At 28.9% G+C, this 13,197-nt stretch overlaps 2 protein-coding genes across 2 annotated transcripts; one reads left to right on the top strand and one right to left on the bottom strand.

Annotated features, from left to right (window-relative positions):
• Window positions 1-3,317: 3,317 nt before the first annotated feature.
• Window positions 3,318-5,665, bottom strand: LOC100795143 (probable transcription factor At5g61620). The gene is made up of 3 exons (XM_003523594.5): window positions 5,172-5,665; window positions 4,040-4,242; window positions 3,318-3,628 (listed from the first exon to the last, which is right to left on the bottom strand). The coding sequence occupies exons 1-3, from the start codon at window positions 5,500-5,502 to the stop codon at window positions 3,485-3,487; spliced, it is 678 nt and encodes a 225-aa protein (XP_003523642.1). The 5' UTR covers window positions 5,503-5,665; the 3' UTR covers window positions 3,318-3,484.
• Window positions 5,666-9,557: 3,892 nt separating this feature from the next.
• Window positions 9,558-11,180, top strand: LOC100794619 (abscisic acid receptor PYL2). The gene has a single exon (XM_003523593.5). It carries the CDS (start codon window positions 10,113-10,115, stop codon window positions 10,680-10,682), a length of 570 nt encoding a protein of 189 aa, XP_003523641.1. The 5' UTR covers window positions 9,558-10,112; the 3' UTR covers window positions 10,683-11,180.
• The last annotated feature ends 2,017 nt before the right edge of the window (window positions 11,181-13,197 follow it).

The following is a 13,197-nucleotide window of genomic DNA, read 5'->3' as shown; positions in this document are numbered from 1 at the left end:
CATAGTTTCGTCTGATTTACTTTAGATAAAGAAGTTTTTCGGTTGTTATTTAATTTTAACCTTTTATGTTGCTATTCAACCAATAAAAGGTTACCTTAATTTTGTGTTTTTTGTGTGTTTACCTATTCCTTCATATCTAAAGCAGGTGAAATGCTTTCCCCTACCCGCCTTTTATATATATTCTGGAATTTCTGTGCTGCTTACTTCTTTTGGCAATTGGACACACTATAGGCAAGAGGAGACCACCATCACAATGTCTGCATTATACCTGTCTCAGCACATGGTACAAATCCTGCCAGTGTCAATATTGAAGAGTTGGGGAAAACACTCAGGACAACTTATCTGCACTTATGGTACAACTTGCTTCCTATATTGGAATTTTACTTGCACTATTTGGATAACCTGGGAATTTGGAAGGGAGGGGTGTTTCCAAATTGGCCATTTTTTTAAATATTCATTTGTGGTGGTTTTGATTTATATTATAGGTAACATATCCTTCTACCCGTGGTGTTTACGAAGAAGGTATTGATGAGATATGCAAGATTATTCATGATAATGGAGGTCAATGACTAGCGGATGGAAAAACTCTCAAGAACGGTTCTTTTTTAAAAAATTAATGATTTTTTAATGTCTTTCTTTCTAATTAATTCATAAAATATACTTATGTGAAATTTATTATGTGAGATTCACAAAAGCGACTAAGAACTCAAAATGATATCTACTACTAGAGAAAAAAAAATTCTTACATTTTATGTGACACTATAAAACTTAAAAAAAATAATCCAAGAACTTAAAATGAATTCTACCACAAAAATATTTTAAGAGTCTTAATTTGTTGACAAAATGGTTTTTTTCTCAAAAGTAATTTTACAACACAGAACTAAACATACACTCATTTTTAGCTTAATTATAAGCTATTTCTTTGGTAGAATACTAGTGGGATAGAGCCTGAAGATGTTGTAAAGAGCCTTATGGACTATGGCTTCAATAATCCGACAGTGTCATTTCCTGTGCCTGGCACATTCAAAATAGAAACTGTGCTTAAGGTGTTTAAATATATCACATATGCGTCTAATTAGCATGGTGTATCATTTAGCAATAGCTACTTTGTATAATTTCTAGATGTATTGAGAACTACTAACTTTATAGAACGAATTTTCTTGTGTAATGTTAAAAGTTAAATTCGTATTTTTCTCAATATCAAGTTCTAACTTGTTTAGAATTAAATCGATGTTTTGTTCAATTTTATTTTCTAATGTATATGGTTTAAGAAGAGTGATGAGTAGGGATGATTGTGAGAAGAACTTTGCTAAGGCATTATTAATCCATCCCCATATTTTGTCTTGGGCAGCAACTTTGATCTTCATACCTTTAATAAGTGAGTATATATGAATTTGAATTCATTAGCCGCGTTTTAGTTAATTTTAATATAATTTGGTAAAGAAAAAGTCTCTTGGATTTGTGTGACGAACTAGTAAAACAAGCTTTTCAATATTTGTTAATTTAATTAAAAATAGGTTTATTTACTTATTTAGAAACTTTTATTATAGGCTTTTAAATAAGTTAGAACAAACTTTTGAAAGGGTAAAGTTATATCTTAAAAAGACATATTACAAAATAGATTAAATTCAAATAATAAATTTAAAAAACACATTAGATTAGTATCTTATAAAGTTTAACATAACCTAATTCATTTTTTCCTACTAAATATAAGTATATAAATGCCAATTGAATTTAAATAAGAACACAAAAGTAGTTACTTGAACAAGTATAGATTCCAACACAAGCCTTTTTTTTTTAATATGGATATGGAAATGATTGCTCTATTGCGTACCCAAATCTTACTAACTCCTAAAAAAAAAAAAAAAGAAGAAATAGAGATAGAGATAGTTTGTTCAATGGTGATGGAATATGGACAATATCCCGACCGAGTACATCAGCTCAATTCTGTGGGCTTTTAAAGCGAAAATTAGAATTCAGCCTTCCTTTTCAAGCTTTTCGAACGAAAAATACTTTCACAAGTAAATACTAAAAAAAAATCTCAAAATCCTTTTTGAAATTTAAGTTTGTGTTTGCACTCACTTCTATTTTTTTTTCTTTAAACATGATTTTGGTCCTCTAAATATTTTTAATCCTCCAAAAATAATTTTATTGCATTTGGTCCACAAAATTTTCAAAATTTCTCTTTTAAGTCTTTTATTTAACTCTGCTTATTTTTTCAGTTAAAAGTTTACCGTAATAGTTGTTTCAACACTTGTATTATCATTTACAACATTAGCATTTAGTGTGCCATGAAATAATAGAAAAAATCAAATAAAATTCTATTATTTTCAAAATAAGTACATACAATTAAACTCATATATTATCACAGTTGATAGTGAAACCTAATTGTTGAACAAATCTTAGCAGGTGTTTTGATTGTATCAATTTGAGTCTCAGTGACATTGTCTACAATAGGTAGAGGTAGCTTAGATTTAACAGAAAATACTAACAGAATTAAATAAATGACTTAAAAGAAAAAAATTGAAAATTTCAGGAATCAAATGTAATAAACTTATTTTTGGATGACTAAAATAAATATAAATATTTGGAGGACTAAAATCATATTTAATCTTCTTCTTTTTTTGGAATAGCTTGACTCCTCCTGCCTTTGTGCATTGAGAATGAATTATGAATAATTAAAATTAAAACATGTAAGTCACATGAGTTCACATTCACAATAAAATTGATAGAAAATATTTATTTCTCCTTCTCATATAAAAAAAAGTGTACAAATCTTAATATAATTAGTTAAAATTAAAACATATAAGTCACGTGAGTTTACATTTATAATAAAATTTAATAATTAATATTTATTTTTTCTTTCCCTTCTCACAGGAACAGAGTGTGATATATATATGGGGCTACTAACATGCACCCAACAATAAACATTTGTTTATATTTGAAATAACACTTTGTCAAAATAAAATAGTATGATATAATATTATTTAGTTTCTGATTTGAATAAATTTTTTATAGTATAAACTTAATATTTCATAAAAACTTTCAATTCAACTTTTAAGTTGTTTAATTTTGTAAATTCTATAAAGTTATTATGTGGTATAAGTGGAAAAGTTTCATACTAGTGTATTCATTTCCCGGCCGTAACGTTATCATTGTGTTTTTTTTTTTTTTTGGTTATCTTCCATTCTCTATTTTATTAATTCTTAAATTAAAATAGTCATGATTTAACGCGAGTTACGAAGGAAAGAGTAATCTTTTGTCCCGTGAACAAAGAAATTAATTGGGGTAACAAATTCTCTTCAATCGGATATATTTAAGTACGTATAAAGTGAAAAAATAAAGATAAATATATATAATACTACATTCTTCATTCCTGTCTTTTTTTGAAAGATAACACTACCCTTCAGGGCTAGGAAAATATACATAATTTTGAAGTCACAAAAAGTAAAGCATGCTGACTAGAAGTCAAATATCACACATTCTATGTATCTGCTACTGGTAGCTCAAATGGCGTGGGAGTTGCAAGTTTGAGGTCTAAATCTGGGTTCGCTCTCTGAACAGTGCAATTAGTTGAAGTTGAAGTGGTAGCCCAATTCAGCACTGAATGAGGACGAAGAGAAAGCCACTGCATGTCAAAGAAAAATCCAATCCAATTGCTACTTAAGTGGCTGTAGCAGTTTATGTATCACATTGAAGTCAAACTAGTAAACAAAAATAAATTAAATGAGGTTTTACTTTCATTTCCCTCTGCGAAAATTTTCAAGATTAATAGAGAAAATGCTTATTCCATCCAATCCATAATGAGTTAAAACCGATCGACTATCTAGCCAAATAGTAAAAACTAATGTTTGTGCAACAATAATTTAAAGTTCTACCGAAGACAAAATGGGACTCAATATCTAAATGAAAATCAAACAAAGGAGAAATATTAAGGTGGTCTAGCGCATTTGAATAAAATGAGTTATTATAAATTTTTAATACTATTTCAATCAATTCCAAAAGATTAAAAAAAGGAAAAATGTTTTAATTTACTCACATTATCTAACAGGCTGGGACGGTGCTTTCTTTTATTGAAGCTATTCTGTGATTGACGGAGATAATATTTTTGTGCATGACTAGCCACTTGGGTGGGTGTTCTTGTTGTCACAAAACTTCTAGATATGCCTCTCCAGTTCCCCTTACCCAGCTTCTCAAGCCCTATAAGAAATATCTGATGCTCCTCCTCTGTCCACGGGACACCTGACCACAGACAGAAAAAAAATAACACCACTTTTTTTTTTGGCTGAATGAATAATACAACTTAATGACTCAAAAACAAACAAGTGGAAAGCTCATCAAAAGCAACTTCCAAAATTTTCCAAGTTACTAGAAACTTTTGTAGCTTTTGCATTTTAGGGAAAAGTTAAAATTAATCTTTAATTTCTATTCCTATAGTGAAAGTGTCTATTTAGAGATCAACTTAATTATTTATGTAAAGTCTGACTCTCTTAGGCCCGATCATTGTTTAACTTTAAAAAAACTTAAAGTGGTTTTTTTTAACGATTTTAACATGCAAGTTATATTTTTTGTTTGTTTGTAATTATAAAAGGAAACTTTTATTTTAAATTTTAACTATAATTTCAGGATTTTAAACATTACTCTGAATGGAATTTTAAAATAACTAACAATTTATATTTTTAAACAGTAATGTTATCTTTTATTTAAAAGTCTCACAATATTTTTTTTTCTCTTTATCTTTCTCTCCATCCCATATATAACTCATTTTTTCTTATACTCGTCTCTTCTTTTTATTTTATGGTAGATTTTTTTTGTAAAAAAAAAATAAGTAAGGATAACATTATTATTTTTCTTCATTAAAAGCTTAAATAAACATATTAATAATTTATAAAAGTGATTTTCTCACGAAATGAGTGAAAACAGATGAGCTTGTAAAATAGAAGAAATTATCAAGTAATTCAAAATTATCATAATATTGAGTAATCTTCATGTCATACATAATAGAATTATTCATTATTTCCTAAATAAAAAAATTTAAATATATGTTACATAAAAAATAGTTAGAATCATAAACATGATAGTCTGGTACCTAATAATTTCACCTACCAAAGGGACCCGAAAATTTATTGGAATCCATAAGAGATAAGAAAATATGAAGTGAGAAAAATAACCTTTTTTTGCGTCTTGAATTGTTGATATGAGGCTATTTGCATTGAGCAAGTAACCATCTAAATTTTCATTTGCACCAAGTAGGGAAGGCGAGGAAAAGGAGGAGGGTACAGAGGAAGAGGGCCATGAAGACAACAAGTAATTCGTGCTGAAACTTCTTTTCATGGCAGAATATGAAGGTGATGATGAAAAAGAATTTGAGGATGAAGAAAAAGAAGAAACATCTAGTTGCACTCCGAAGAGCTTTAGTTGTCCTTGACTGAGAGTGCTTTTACAAGTCCTTGCATTGTGGCCTAAGTTACCACAATATGAACATTTCCTTGCTATTCCCATATTCTCAACGAGACAAAGAATATCCCTCGCATAAACTACTTACTAACCCACCCACACAATACCTAATTAACACCCGAAACATACATGCATATATATAGACTCAGAAAACAGAATAAAAGCAAAGAGACAAAGAAAGCCATAGAAATCGTACATTTTGTATTGTGCGGTCTTTAGTGGCGCTATTGTTGAAGTGCGCATTGGAGTTTAAAAAAAAAAAAAAAGTGGAATTAGAGAACATAGTTTTTCTTTTGGGACCCTTTCCAACCCAAGGTTTTGCAGTTGAAAACAAAAACAGAAAGAAACCCAATTACTCTCTTTCAACTATAATTGGACAAACTTATAAAAAGCTTATCCTTAATTAATACATAATAAAGCCATCTTTTCAAGTGGCACATTAGGCATTCGGGGATCAAGAGAATTATTCTTCATTTCATGTCTGCACTGCATCACCCATCAGCTGAGAACAGTAATTCACAAACTCCGTACATTAAAAAAATCATCGTTTTCCTTTTTAATTACTATTAATACATTTATTTTAATTTTCCATGTATTTATTTTTAAATATAGAATCATGTTAAGTGGTATATCTCCCGAGTATAATAATTAAGAAATTAATAACTAATTTTTTTTATTAGAATCGCATTAAAAATCACGGAAAATTATTACATTTAAAAAAATTCTACTGTGTTTTTTAAAATAGAAAATTTCTATATTTTATTCTCTATTAAAACACTGGTTAGCATTTTCATACGATGATCAACCACCATCGCCAACTTCGTTTTCTTAACCTGTGCGGAAAAATAACTAGCTGGAACACAAGGACTGGGATTATATCACATGCTTATAATTAATCTGTGTGAGTAACAGTTGTCCCCATCTAGGAAGAGAATCCTCCTTACTCGTTGATCTTTCTTTAACAGCCACTTGTTTTGGCAACTCGGTTTCTTTTTTATCTTTTTTTTTAAAAAAACTTCCCCCCTCCTTTGTATCAATGTGTCGTATATATATATATATAGTCCTGTATTTAGCAATTTCACTTTTTAGCACATAATTCTTTCGACGTTGTATCCTCAATTAATTATTCCAATGGCAGAACAAACTGATGCTCTGCATTTGATTGTGAACTAGTTTAACGTGATTAACCTCTCTAAATAGGTATGGGATTAAAAATATAGTTTTAAAAAAAATGCATTCTCTTATCGAATTTTTATGAAATGATAAGTTATTAAATTGTTAATGTGACTTTTATGTTAATAATTACCGTTGTTACTTGAGAATAGAAATTAAAACTGATAACAAAAACCAAGTTCAAGAACTTTAACTTGTTTAAAAGTAAAAATATGAAAAAGTTTAAGAATCAAAGATTTATTAAATAAACCTAAAAAATTATTTTCTCCTAATTGATTGCGTAAAAGTGAAAAGAAAAAATATGTATAGAAAAGACTTAAATAATGTAAACAAAGAATTAAATTTAATATAAATAAGGATTTTTTTATTATTATATATAAAATCAACTTTTTCTCTCCTTTTCCATTTGATTTTGAAAGAAAAATTGACTGATATTGGACCCATGTATTATCTTTCAAACACCAGGACTAAAAGTATAAAGCCTTACAAATTAGCTTCTAAAATTAAGAAAGTTTTAAATAAGGCTAGGATGTTAAATAAGCTCATAAACTTAACAACTTAATATCACTTAAGTTCTTCTACATATTTTAATATTATCACTCAAGTTACATAATTTTTTTAACTCTGAACTAAAATAATTGACAAATTATGTTTTGAAGAATTTTTTAAATTTTCTTATTTTTAAGAATTAATGTGAAAATGTTACAACACTTTCAGGACTCAAATGATATTTTACTTTATTATTTTCATTTTATTCTTTTGTCGAGCTATTACAAACAACAGAAGTATAAGAAAAGGCAAGGTTTATTTTTATTAATATGAATAAAACAGATTTTTTTTTTCTTCTAGGAAAATTATACTCATTCATCTATTTTCTCTTTCATTCCATTTTTTTTCTTTATGTTTCTCTTCTTTTTTAATTACATCGCCTATCATAATTATTACTTTCCCTTTACTTTTTTTTTTCTTTTCTTTTCTTCCTGTCTCACTTATTTTCACCCCATCCATCCCAAATAATCAAATACATAAAAATATCATTTATATCTAACTAACCCAGCCCATTTATGTTTCGTTCAATTCAACACTTGGTAACTGGTAAGCATGGAAGAAAGTCACACACCACAGTCCACAGTAAACATCGTCATATCGCAACGCAACGCTTTATTTCACTGATAAGCAAGGGAATCTATAAGCAATGTACGATTTCTCATTTTTTATCATGTAATATCAAATCAAATACAAAACAAAACATTGTATTGCAGCAACAAAATTAAACATACACATTATTATGTTGGTCATAATCAATGAAAAACAAAATTGCAGGAGGAAAGGAATGGTGGGTCCAGTTGAGGGTGAGAGTTCGTTAAAGAGTTCACATGAACCGCGTATCTCCAGTTCAGCCTTTCCCTTTTCAACGATTGCGACCACTTTTTCTCCTCTCCCACCTCTGTCTCATCTTCAAAAATCAAATTTGCATTCACATAATTAATTACTAACTAATTATTTCCTGCCCTAAATTTTTAATTATACTGTTAATTAGTAGGGTGATCGAGCTGCTTAATTGAAAAAGAAGAAAATTATGTTTAATGACTTTCATATATTTTTAAAACAATAACAAATAAAAGACTAAATAAATTAATTAATCATTTAATTATTTCATCATAAATTTGTAATTAATATGAGGTCTCTAATTGCATATTTTCACAATATATTTTTAAATTATTTTATTTGTAATTAAATAGTGCATGAAACGTAATTAAATGATATATTTTTAAACTAACAATAAGTAAAAGAGTGAATAAATAAATTTATCATTTAATTATTTTATTATAAATTTATAATTAATATGTTATCTCTAATTGGATCATTATCATAATATATTTTAAACTACTTTATTTGTAATTATATAGTGCATGAAATGTAATTAAATTGTATTTTAATTAAATCTTTTATTATTGAAAATTATTGTTTTAATTCGTTTAAAACTGCCAAAATAACCTCAAACTTTTGGGGAGAAAAATTAGACTCGTATATATTATTTTACATAATAAAAATATGATTTTTTTAGTTTATTCTTCATCTAGAAAGTATAATTTGATGCATTGTCTGTGTGCAAGATTTTAGTCAATTATTTAATTATAAATTATTCTAAATATAATTTTGAAATAATTATTATAAAAATTAACAATTTTAATATATATAATAATTTATGGTTAGATAATAATATAAAAAATATTAATATTTTAACACTATTAGTCTATTAGACCATTTTAATTAGTTTCTTATAAAAATTAGGAATGATAAAGTGGGTCACCCGATTTGTTTTGGTCCGCCGCGCAGGAAGCTGGGACAAAAACAGGTTGAGATTGACAAACACAGCTTCTGAGCTGCTAGTCGCTGGAAATAAAAAAAAAATAGTATCTTATTTAATAAAATTAACCCAAATTAGTAAATTTAATTTTTTTTTAAGAAAAACAAATTTAATTACAAAATATAAGTATATTAATTGTTTATTCTAAATTTGATCTTAATATAAATTTTCCTATAAATATTAGAGAAATTGAAGATATAAAAATAATAACTAATATGTATTTTGATTTTTTGAATTATAAACTTAAAAAAATACAAAATGATCATCCAAAACCTAAATACCTATTAGTATTTATATATTTTTTATGTATGAAAAATCTGTGTCATGTCCTATCGTCAGTTAGCCCACCGGGTTGGTATGTTAAACAAGACTAACCAATGCAGGCTAACAGATTGAGTCACTTAACCCGACCTTGTTGAAAAATAGGCGAGTTGAGAGTTTGAACCGTGATATTAACATATCACTCAAATTCCTTATTACATTTTATAACTTTGTGTGTCTTGTTTAACTTGAAAACTTGTTTAATTTTACCACTTTTTTCTCAAAATATTATTTTTAACTTAAGAATTCAAAATATTAAGAATTTTTAAGCTCAAATTTTTGTAAAAATGCTTAATTAATTATTTATCTCTAAATTATTTAAAATAGCTTAATTTAATTGCTAATTTTCTAAAAATTCCATTCAAGTCTTCTAACTTTTGAGAATACTTCAATAAGGTCTTTTCGATTAAATAATTATGACGGATTTCACTTATAAATATTGACGATTTTTATTAACAACGTCAGTTTCAATTTAATGGAAAAAACTTGATAATATTTATAAAAAAAAATCTAATTGAAGCATTTAAAATTTTAAAGATTAAGTTGAATAATTTTAAATAATCTAAAGACAAAAATATTAATTAAACCATTTAAAAAAAGAAAAGTGGAGGGCATATCTGTCTAAAAGAAAAGAGTAATGGCATGGTAGCCAGAAAGAAAGATAAATGAGAGTGAAATGAGGAAGCGTGTTGTTGGATTTGATGTTCAGTATTCATGTTCATGTATGAAGACAAACACCAACCTGAGCTCCTTCATTAGCCTCGTCCCTCAACTAAAATCATAATAATATATGGCTTCAGAAGCATATCCTGTGCTGGGTCTAACCCCAGAGGAATTCTCGGAACTCGAAAGCATCATCAACACGCACCACAAGTTCGAACCTTCCCCTGAAATCTGCAGCTCCATCATAGCGCAGCGCATCGACGCGCCGGCACACACGGTGTGGCCCCTCGTCCGGAGCTTCGAGAACCCTCAGAAGTACAAGCACTTCGTCAAGAGCTGCAACATGCGCTCCGGCGACGGCGGCGTCGGCAGCATCCGCGAGGTCACCGTCGTGTCGGGCCTCCCCGCCTCCACCAGCACCGAGCGCCTCGAGATCCTCGACGACGACAAGCACCTCCTCAGCTTCCGCGTCGTCGGCGGCGAACACCGCCTCCACAACTACCGCTCCGTCACCTCCGTCAACGAGTTCAAGAACCCCGACAACGGTAAGGTTTACACCATTGTTTTGGAATCTTACGTCGTCGACATACCCGAAGGAAACACCGGTGTCGATACTAAGATGTTTGTTGACACTGTCGTCAAACTTAACCTTCAGAAACTCGGCGAGGTCGCTATGGCTACTACCACACTGCACTGAATTATATAAGCACATAATTAATATTAATTTGTTCCTCCATCACTGCTATAAGTATTACATTAATTGGTTGATTAGTGTTGCATCAGCATGCTTTATTTGATCATCAAGCAGGTGGATTAATATTTGAAAGAAAAAAATATATTGTCTATAATAATTTTATTTTGCTTGAACAGAATTATTATCAAGGGAAAATACACGTTGTTTAAACAAAAAAAATAAAAAATGCATACTTTCCTTGCAACCTCCAACATTTCATTATTAAATAATCTTACTTCTATTGCCTTTAATTACTTAATTACGGTCGGGTATATTTTGATAAAATAATTAATTGTTAGTTTAATTTGCATGCCTCGTACATTGAATTAGGCTAGGCTCCAAGAATATTGATTTTGAATGTAAGTCAAATGGTTAGTTAATCATTTCCGATTTATGATTGTTAATTACTCACTTACACCCTTCTTTAATAGAAATAGCATCTAATTATGAATTACGTGCACTTCCGACTTTTTAACTTATTATTGTTATGGTATAGCCTCCAAATCTTGTATTAATTTGGTATTGCGGCCAGTGGTGTTTAGAGAGGAAAACAGAACATAACAAACAAAGAAAGGAAAATAGATTACGTTTAAGAAAAGGTCAGGTATTTAATCTTAAGACGACGATGAAGAAGAAGAATGTTAGTGATTACTGATTAGTCGTCATGGGTTGAGATATTTGACAATTTATTGCCATCACTTGGAAATATGATTTAACATTTGCGTATGTTATTGGGGATGGATTATTGGCTATTAATTTGCATTGCAACTTGCGAGATTGTTGGGAGCTTTCGTGTACTCAAGTATGAAACAAGAATTATCCAATAAGTGTAGCTCATATCATAAGTGTGTAATTAATTATGGACACTGCCAAAAACATGAAAGTAGAATGCTAATAAGAAGCAAATTAAAATCATTTTAAAATCAATATAGAGGTCTTTAATTTAATTTAAAATACATTGTAATTTTTATGTTATGAATTAATTTTTTTTTAAAATGAATAGACTTACACTTATATTTAAGATGAATTCACGTTAATATAATTACAGTATATTTAAAGGTTTATTGACACATATTAATGTGAATTCATTTTAAATAAAAGAAAATTAAGAAACATTTCATATATTTTATTATATGTTCAAACTAAATACAAATATAAATATTAAATATTAAATATTAAATATATAATAAGCATTTTGTACTCTTTTAATTTTCCTTAATCACCGAACAATATTTACCTTATATTAAGAAGAAGAAAAAATAGGGTGATTGGAAGAAAAAGGTAACAGGTAGTTGAGGTTAAAACCTTTTCGTGCGGTCCATATGTTAACCCTGAATTCAACGGCAAAAATTAAAAGTTACAAAATCTTGTGATGATCCCTTGTGACCAACCTTGAGGAACATGTGACTGTGAAGCCTCACCCGCGTAAAATCTGCATCGCTGAATTAGTTATTTAGAAGTCAAAAAATATTAATTTCCATTAAAAGTTCGAGGGACAAATAATTTTCATTGATGAAATTAATGTTTTTTTTAATTTTTATAAAAGATTTGATTTTCTAAATATTCTTTGATTCACAGGAATTTTGGTTATATATTCATTAATTATGAATTCCATTTAGTTCATCAATTTGTTTTTCCTCAATAACTATGTAAAAATGTATGAAATACAAAAACACCTTATCAAAATAATTTTTCAAAAACATTAAACAGATCAATCTTTTGTTTACACTTAACATCATCTCATGAAATAATCATTAAAAACTACTAGTTATTTCTATTATTACAAAATGACAACAATCACTATTAACATGCTATTGGTCCAAATGAAATTCAGCTCAAGTTATTTAAGTAATTTGTCCTGTTTGATTATTGTGGAAGAATCAAATGTTCAAATATGGGGCCACTCAAGTTTTCTAATGAATATCATTATCGATAAAGTTAATAAATATTTCACACTCATAATATGGTGACTAAAAAATAATAACAAAATCTTAATCAAATTAAAATAATAATAACACGTAAAAGAAACAAAAAAATGTCAAAAAATAAGCAACGAGGTGCAGTACAAGTATATATGAAGGTGAGGGGTATGTGGCGGAGAGAAGAGAATACAGGGGTAAAGAGGAGAAAGAAGAAGTGAATGACAGGGGTAGGAGGTGTGAGGGAATGAGGTAGAATAAGAACTTTAATTAAAAAAAGCATGTGAGAATAGAAAAAAGAAGGTGAAAACAACAAAGCCCTTAACATTGACAAGTGAGCTCGGCCTGTAAATGGGCCATTTTCTTGGGTTGAAATAGCGTCGGACATGTGATTGTAACAAGAAGAAAAAATAATGCCCATGACCTGAGGCAAATTTTTTTTATTAGTTGTTAAGCTAAATTAAATTAAAGCTTAATAATAATAGGTGGACCTATTGGCAACAAGCCAAGGCCTACATAGCAGATATGGCCTTGTCATTTATGACACCCCGTGGCCATGT

The sequence above is a fragment of the Glycine max genome, chromosome 4 (genome assembly GCF_000004515.6).
Source record: "Glycine max cultivar Williams 82 chromosome 4, Glycine_max_v4.0, whole genome shotgun sequence".
Taxonomy (NCBI): Eukaryota; Viridiplantae; Streptophyta; class Magnoliopsida; order Fabales; family Fabaceae; genus Glycine; species Glycine max.
This window is presented reverse-complemented; position numbering and strand designations above follow the sequence as displayed.

Excerpts from the sequence above, each read along its gene's own strand:
- LOC100795143 (XM_003523594.5), bottom strand. The coding sequence starts at position 5,502 with ATGGGAATAGCAAGGAAATGTTCATATTGTGGTAACTTAGGCCACAAT. Across the intron at positions 4,243-5,171 it reads AATTCAAGACGCAAAAAAAG|GTGTCCCGTGGACAGAGGAG; the intron begins GTTATTTTTCTC and ends GTCTGTGGTCAG. Across the intron at positions 3,629-4,039 it reads GTCCCAGCCTGTTAGATAAT|TGGCTTTCTCTTCGTCCTCA; the intron begins GTGAGTAAATTA and ends TTTGACATGCAG.
- LOC100794619 (XM_003523593.5), top strand. The coding sequence starts at position 10,113 with ATGGCTTCAGAAGCATATCCTGTGCTGGGTCTAACCCCAGAGGAATTC.